An 8,904-nucleotide genomic window follows, 5' to 3' on the forward strand; every position below is an offset into this window, starting at 1 on the left:
TTCATCCACATAGGTCTGATCATGACAATTCTCTAAAAATGGGACTTTTTTGGTTAGCTCCAAGCTCATTCTTCACCCTTTGGCCTCTGCTAGCCTGATAATTTTCACAGCTACCATGGTTACAATCACTGGCTTTCAATACTACCACACAGCTGGTTAAAGGGGAATGGGAAAAGGGAAAGTTGAAATGCCACAAAATTCGCTGTTCTTATGTTACTTTAAAAAGCCAAAATTCGGACGTTTTAGAATAAAGACTCTTCAGAATGTTGGAAGCCTATGATTAATTTCCAGAGTTTGAAAAAAAAGTTGATTTTTTTCCATTTTTGCCAGTGTTCTCATTGTTTTTGTGGAGAAGCATAATTTTGGATGTCCTTACTCTGCCATTCTGGAACTGCTTCTCAAGATAGGCTTTTGAAAGGAGGAAAACAGAAGAAAATTGTTTGCCAATTTCGTTGACTTTAGAGCTGAGATATTCAATATAAGGGCATAGTTTTAAATAACAGATCTGTCCAAAAATTAAATAGGTTGCACTGGCAGGTAATTAAACTAGATTATCTTCCAGTTACCATATAATCTTAAGTTCCAATGAGTTCTACTGCTTGGCTACATTTTGTTAAGTTGTTCAATAAAAATTTTTGAAAGAATGTTTATTAATATCTAGAGAATAACAGTTTGTTTTCCTAGTATTTTTCTCCTAAACTTCCTCTAAATTCCAATCCCATAACTCTGAATAACATTCCTAGAGATAGGTTAAAAGAATCTGTATTACGTAATACATGGAGATGAGAATGACTTGTAAATTCTAGAACAGTGAAATTATTGTTTTTAAAATCATATATTTACAAATAATAAAATTTTATATTTGCTCTTTCTACCTTGTTTAACGTCTAAAACACTGACTAGGGTTTGGCAAGGATAGTCTACCATAAAATTCAAGAGTATTTGTTGTACAAGATGTGTGTTACTTTGACATTTGTTGCTCCACAATTTCAAAAGAAATACAATTTGTGTACAACTTGTAGGTTTTGAGTCCTGTGGAATAACACTTTGTGCATTTCTATATTCTCATAAGTTATAACTCACCATTCTATTCCCACTTCACGAAATACTTACATATCAAGTCAAATACTTACAATACTTATATGTAATATAGCTACTTGTATGTTTACTGTCATTGCTTCTGATCAATACCAAATATTACTATAACCACAACAGTTTGTCAAGAACATGTCATCCATTATTTGCATGGAAAATTAAAGTATTTCCCTCTTAGAAGAACCAAATTCATGCTTCTAAAAAGATCTGTCTAAGAAGGAATGTCTAATTTTCTAGTCTGTGGGCAATAATATAGTACAATTGTTAACAGTAGAGACTCTAGTGTCAGGCAGCTATTGAATGAATCCTGGTGTTACCATGGCAAAGGAAGTTTTGACCTTACAAAATTTTAATCTCTACTAACAGAGGCTCAATTTCTGCATCTGGGAAATAGAGATGATAATGTCACCAACCTAAGCATTTTAGGAAGGTTAAATTTCATGGTACATAGAAAGCACTCAATATTTTCAATTATTATCTGGCTCATAAAGCAATAAAATTCATACTGAAGTTCATGTGAGGTGGCCTTTTACATACATATGGAATGAAAAATAGAACTGAAGGAAAATTTTGGTAGCTCAAGAGTAACTGCTTTTCCATCAGGATCTGTGTTATACATGAGACATAAATAATGATTTTATTATCTGCTTGTCTCCTAAGCCTAGCAAATTGCCAACACTAACATAACTGAAAAGAAAGTTAAGCGTATCTACTTTGATAAATTTTATTTATTGATACAACATTATGTTATTTATGTTATTTATTTGGTTAGTTTTTAAGTTATTTAAAGATAGTTTTAAGCTTATGTGTAAAAATTAAGAAAAATATGAATTTTCTATAACATTACTGTTACAGGAGACCTTTAGTCAAATGGTTCTTTTATATATTTTCCAAATTTCTGTTGAGATTTCCTCTCTATCCATTCACAGCTATCTTTTTGTTCAGTCCTTGAGAATATAGCTGCTCTTTTAAATTTCTTGTCTATCAATTCCAACATCTGGATCATTGCAAGGCTTTTTTATATTGAATCTCCGAGACTTTTTCCACAGTTTTATTTCTATGAGGAAATAAATGTGCCAGAAAAGAGCATCATGCCAATTTTTAAAATTATGTAATACATCCAAAACCCAGAATTTTCCACTGGTAAAATTGCAATTATTTTCAAAGTTTCTAGATTGAAAGAGAAAGATAAGTGAAGTGATGAGAGATGAGAGACAAATAATAGATTTTAAATAAAAACAGTATTTCAAAATTTTCTTTTTTTCACTGAATATACATGTATATATATATACACACACACACATTTTTTGTGTGTGTGACAGTCTTGTTCCGTCGCCAGGCGCCAGGCTGTAGTGCAGTGGTGCGACCTCGGCTCACTGCAACTCCGCTCCCAGGTTCAAGCAATTCTCCTGCCTCAGCCTCCCAAGTACCTGGGACTACAGGTGCACACCACCACGCCCAGCTAATTTTTTTATTTTTAGTAGAGACGGGGTTTTGCCATGTTGGCCAGGATGGTCTCGATCTCTTGACCTCATGATCCACCCACCTTGGCCTCCCAAAGTGCTGGGATTACAGGCATGAGCCACCGCACCCGGCCTCACTGAATACCTTTTAGCATGCTTTCATGTGAATAAATTCACAGTGACATTATCATCACTTCCTATGAATGCATTTCAGCATGTAGACGTATCTTGTTTGATTTCAGTAATTTTGATTGTTTCTACCTTTTCATTTTTATTATCAACGCTGCTGTGAAACTTCTTCATGTTTATTTATTTACTTTGCCTCGTTCTTCCCCAAAATTAAGTTTGTAGGAAGAATTTTGGATCCAAATATATGGCAATTCTTACAAATACTGCTATTTTTTTTATTTGTTTTCAGAAAATCACTTATATTCCTATCAATAGCGTACAACATTTTCATCTTTGGCGATATCATAATCAGAAGTTAAATGGTTTTTTGTTTTCTTAACTTGCATTTCCAAAATTAAAAATAAGATTGGATATTATCATATGCACTAACAATGTATATTTCTTCTGTGAATTACCTGTTGATGTCTTTGTTTATTTTTTAATTGGAGAGTTAATCTTTTAATTTATATGAAAGTGCTATTGGTATACTGAAGAGGTCAACCATTTATCTGCCTTATTTATTTAAAATATTTTTCCATGAAGTCATTTATCTTCTTTTTTATTTATAGTTTTGATTTACTAAGTATTTACTTTTGTATGCAGTCAAATCTCTTGATCTTGTCCTGTTTTGTGATTGCTGTCTTAGTTAGAAAACCTTCTTTACCATTAAATTACATAAGTATTTTTAAACATTGCTAATATAAGAGTGGGCATAGAATGAGAGCGAGCTTTGGAATTATTCAGATATTGGATCAAATTCCAGGCTGCCATTAACTAGCTGTGACATATTGTATTTTCCAGAGATGTTTGCAACAATGGCTCCCATACCACAAGTTCTACAATTATAGTACTCTCTAATCAAAAGATTAGATTAGAATCTGCCCAGGCTTGTAACTCATGTAACACTAATGGCAGAAGTAATGATGTATGACTTCCAAGGTTAGACCATAAAATGAGACACAAATCCTACCTTGTCAGTCATACATTTACCTTTAGAGCCTTAAGCTACCATGTCCCAAGTCTGGGACCCCGTGCTATGCAGAGGCCTGGGCGGCATGCAGAGTCTCTATGTAGGTATTCTGACAACAGCCCTAGGTGTTATCACAACTTATATCACCATACCACCATCAACTCCAAAGACACGTGAGTGGCGACACCTCCAAATGATCTCAGTTCTAGCTCTTTTATCACTTTCAGTCTTGGAGTCTTCCCAGTTGAGGCCTTAGACATCACAGTGCAGAGACAAACCCACTGTATGCTTTCTTAATTCCTGACTCATGGCACTAGTGAACACAGTAACTGTTATGCAGCAATAGTAACTAGAAAACTTAATTGTTGACATTTGACAAGTTAATTAACCATTCTATTCTTCAAATTTCTCATCTATTAAACTGTCTTGTAATAAAAGCTACTTTATAGGAAGTTAAGGTTACATGAGATCATATATTAAAAATGCTTGGCATGTGCCTAACACATAACTACAAGGTCAAATAATGATAGCCAGAACAATATTAAAAAGCAAGTTTTTCTTTGTTTATTACATTTGTAATACATGTGAAATTTAGTTTGGTTTATTGTGTAAGGTTGTGTGAGTTATTTACCAGTCAATTACAAAGTAACAGATTGTCCTTTAAAAAGGTGTCTGAAGAAAAATTATCTGTATAAATATGTACATATTTGAAAGAAGAGCATGTACATATCAGAGGATAAATTCTTGATGTTTTATCATGTGGGTAAAGAAATTTGCACCTAGCTTTTGCCCTGTTTGTTTGCTCAAGTTGGAAAATAAAACTGGGAAGAATATCCCAAGATAGGGTAAAGCAAAAGAAAACATTCTCCAAGATTAGAGAAAATTTATCTAGTCTGTCAGGAAGCTAAAAAGAAAGATTATCCTGACTCAGGAAGAGTTAGTTTAGACACTACACACACTATTACTTGGAAGTGCCAAAATGTAACTTCATTTTTTAACCTGACCTCTTCTTGTTTTAGAGCTCTGTTCGCAGTGAGACAAAACACTTGGTCTTGTCAGCTTAAAACTTAGGGAATAAGGGAATGAAGGGAAGTTAGAGGGAAAATACTAACAAAAATATGTTCTCAGCTGAAGGCTAGCTTTAGTTGGATCCCATGGAAAAGCTTTGCACCACAGACTTAGTTCTACCTTAATACGAGGAAGCAGTCATTCATTAACTGAGGTCCATATGCAGGTTGGGAGTGTAGCTTCTGGGTAAAGCTGCTTCTATTAATATTTAGTAGAGAGCAAATCTCCAAAGAAGTAAATAACTGTGAGTTGTCATAAGCAGACACTTGATGCAGCCGGGTGCACTTATCAGCAAAGAGGAGTTTGGAAGCCACCAAATTCAAGTCCAAATCATCCACTACGTAAAGAAAAATTCAATGCTATAATGCTGAGAATGCCAATGTGTGCTCTTGAAACATAAGGATTTTATAATTAAAACTCTGCGTGCTCAACGAAACCAAACTCTGGCTTTGTTAAACATTGATTCAAAAATATTTTTAAAGTCTGTTTTAAAAACCAAAGCTAATAATTTTTTTTTCTAGCCTGACTTAGACCATTCCCATGATTCAGTGGGGGAGAGAGCTCTTACACAACCAGAGCCCATAACTCAAACTTAAAATACTCATGTTATGTTGGCTTTTCCAATCTACTTGTCTACCTTAAAAGAGTTGTCTTCATATATTTGTCATCCTGACTCTACAAAATCCAAATTGAGAATTCCTCAGAAAGGATTATATTCTCAGACATAGACAAAGGTAGGATACACCAGACTACTCAAATAGAAGGCTGGTTGGTTCATTGTAAGAATTTTATGTGGCATAATATAAGAGAAAGAAGTTCATGGAAGACCAGGACCAGGAACTACAGTCAGCCTCATAAGGACAGAAATGCCAGGGTTAGTGTGTATTCAAGGAAAACGTGCCATCTTGGCCACAGGAGTGCTCCAACGTCAACGCTACTCAGTTTCTCTTCCTAGCTGTTTCCCTCTGTGTCTGCCTGTTTCTCTTCCCACCACTGTTACCTGTATGCTACCTCTCTCACACTTTCTGCGTGCTTATAACTTTCTCTTACACAGGACACTCTGTTACTTCAACACTGCTTCATGGTATCTATTTACATCCTATGATCTTTAACTACCATGACACCTGCCACATTATCAGCATTTTTTTCCTCATTCCCACGAGAAAGACATGACTAGCCATCCTTAAAAAACACCCCGTTCCCAATCCAATCACCTAGTTCAACCATGTGCCCAAGGCTGCCTGGCCAGCCAAGGCAATGATAATTCAAGCCACTTCCACCCACACCAAATTATCTCTCAAATCTTAGTTTTTACCAACTGAAATGCCCCCTGAAATTTTCTTTGATGCCTCATCCCTATGTCTGTCCAGTTTTCTTCTGCCCTGAGATTCCCCCAAGAACTCTATCAGAGAAAGACTTGGCCCAGGCTACCAACACACTGTGAAGCTGGGATTAGCCCTTTCCAAAACCCATGGGCAAAAAAGGACAGTGCCAGAAAGTGTCAGGGTTAATCCAAAGAGAATCCCAACTGACAGGAGTGTGTGTAGATGAGGATAAAGGATAGTCACAGAATTCTCAGTGCAAATTGGGGATTATATTGGCCCAAGTGTTCACATTTTTATACAGGAGACAATAAATGACCAGGTCTGAGTTTATTCTTGGCAGTATCACATAAGGAAAGCAAAACCCCTGCCACCTGTGAGAGACAGGGATGTGCAAAGAATGAGTCCAGTGCTCCATCTCAACAGGCTCTGCTGCCCGCAATGCGTCTCTGTATGCTCGCTTATCTTTTTACTACCAGCCGGCTTTCTCACTCTCTACCATTGCATAGAAGAGGAGAGCAACAAAATGCAGGTTCAGAGGAAGAGAAAAAGAGGGTAGTGGGTTGAAAAGGAGAGATGTAGAACTAAAGCCCCTCAGGGAGGTTGCAATAGTTACTATCATTACAACAGATGAGCTCTGTCCTCTTTTCAAACCCCAAGAAGTTGATGTCCTCACAGTTGGTCATACACGACAGTTTTGAATAATGATACATGCTCCGCCCTGAGGAGGTAAAAGAGAGTAGATATGATCATAATGACCTCACTTCCTTTTACTGCGTTCCTAGGAGTAATCTGTTTTCATGTCCTCACTAACCTTTCTCTAGGCCCAAATGAGTTCCAAAGCTGAGTCTGTTAATTGCTGACCCAGAGAGTAGATTTTATTCCCCACCAGGTAAGGGGCATCAGCCTCTTTTCCACTCAATATGGTCTTAAGAAAAAGTCTGTCTTTGATATCCCCTCAGGACCACCCTATACCCACCCATCCCATTCACCCACTCACTGATGGCAAAAGAACACCACTGTTTCTCAGGGATGGTGGTGGTGATTTCCCAGTCACTCCATACTCCACATTACCTTTGCTTGTAAGTATGTAAAAGTTCTCAACTGCACAAGACTGCTTATGCTTCAGAGAGCAGGACGACATGACATCATAGCATAATCCGAGATGATATTTTTTACATTTATAACACAGTATTCCAGTCTCTGCTAGATACAAAAAGAGGTGCTTAGAAAATGCCATCTTGAGAACATCCTCTGGGGGCTCCACTACAGGACCTTACTCTTGCCTAGTGGTTACTAACATTTTTTAAACCACGGACTCTAAAATCTTGAGAAAGATAGGGATAATCATGCTGTTATTTTCTTCATTTACACATTAATAAATTTGTACACTTTTTCTCCAATTAAAAAAAATCTTGTAAAAGATAACCTGCATAAACATAAATCAAACACTATATATGATTTCAGGAGGTCAGGGTTCCCATGAAATTTACCCATGGACCTCCAGTAATGAACCTTTCATCTAGCCTGATGATTTTGCCCAGTGATCAGTTAAAAAAAAGTGAAGTGGATCTTAGCCTCCTTACTCTAAGAAATGGACTAAACAGGTCTGGAAGGAGGTCAGACTTCTAGGATTCTATAATAAGAATGGATTAAAGGTCTCTCCAAAGATGAAGGGAAGGTTTGCTCCTAAACATGTCACAAATGGCCGTTTACCAAGGACTTCAGACATGCCATGATTGTACCTTTTAGAGGGTCATGAAGTTCTCCTGTGAAAAAAAGAAAAATTATCCTTGGTAAAATCTCACATATATCTGCCACAGCCCTAAGACCCAATTTTGAAAACTTCCTCTTCTCCCAGCATCTGTCCATCTCTTAACTAACCACCAGCTTCCCCTCTTATCTCTAGGACTTACCCCAATATGGGCAGAGCAGAAACACTGTGCCCAGCAGAAAGAGAACAAGCATCCTGGAGTTTCTGTCGGATGTAGCTTCCCGTGGAAGGAGCTAGTTGTTCTTTCATGATCTGTCCTTGGGCTAATCATCTAAATTACATAATCATAAAATTTCAGGGACAGACAGTATGACAATGTTCCCAGAGCCAAGCCACCATATCTGATGGCTGCACAGCATTCTAAAGAGGGTACTCACTTTGATTTTCACAAATCTTCTAATGAAAATGAAATTGTAATATTTCTGATTCACCAGACCTGTTCCTACTTCAATATTGCAGAATTTTTAAAAGTAATTTCAACTTTCATTTTAGATTCAGAGGGTACATGTGCAGGATTGTTACAGGGGTATATGGCTTGATGCTGAGGTTTGGGATGAATGATCCCGTCATCCAGGTAGTGAGCATAGCACCCAACAGTTAGTTATTCAGTCATTCAGTCCTGCCCATTCCCTCCTCACCATGTTGCAGGTTTTAATACATCTGAGAGGTATTGTTTACAGCTTCTTGTGTCCCATCCTCAGTGAGTGCTCTAACAGCAAGTCTTATCCATTCTACCCACTAACTTCTCACATGGGTTTATTACTCTCTGTCTCCACTGCCATCACCAAAATCCAGTCTATCATCATCTCTTGCCCAGATGAAGCAATGGCCTTATTTTTGGCCTCCATGCTCCTCCTCTGTCCCTTCACAATCATTTCTTCATAAAGCAGTCAGAGAACACTGTTATAAGTCACAGATACCACATCCCTGATGAAAACCCTCTGATGACTTTTCATGACCTTTGAATGAAAATCCAGAGTTTTTATCATAGCCGGCAACATCTTCCTCATTATGAGCAATGCCTCCTCTTCAATCTCCTTTCTC

General features: G+C 37.1%; 1 protein-coding gene across 1 annotated transcript; it reads right to left on the bottom strand.

Moving 5' to 3' along the window:
- Window positions 1-6,670: 6,670 nt before the first annotated feature.
- PATE2 (prostate and testis expressed 2) lies at window positions 6,671-8,054 on the bottom strand. Its single transcript, XM_012470652.2, has 4 exons — window positions 8,003-8,054; window positions 7,832-7,855; window positions 7,161-7,289; window positions 6,671-6,807 (listed from the first exon to the last, which is right to left on the bottom strand). Exons 1-4 carry the CDS (start codon window positions 8,052-8,054, stop codon window positions 6,671-6,673), a joined length of 342 nt encoding a protein of 113 aa, XP_012326075.2.
- Window positions 8,055-8,904: the final 850 nt, after the last annotated feature.

The sequence above is a fragment of the Aotus nancymaae genome, unplaced genomic scaffold (genome assembly GCF_030222135.1).
Source record: "Aotus nancymaae isolate 86718 unplaced genomic scaffold, 86718_ANA_hifiasm-v0.15.2.pri h1tg000012l, whole genome shotgun sequence".
Taxonomy (NCBI): Eukaryota; Metazoa; Chordata; class Mammalia; order Primates; family Aotidae; genus Aotus; species Aotus nancymaae.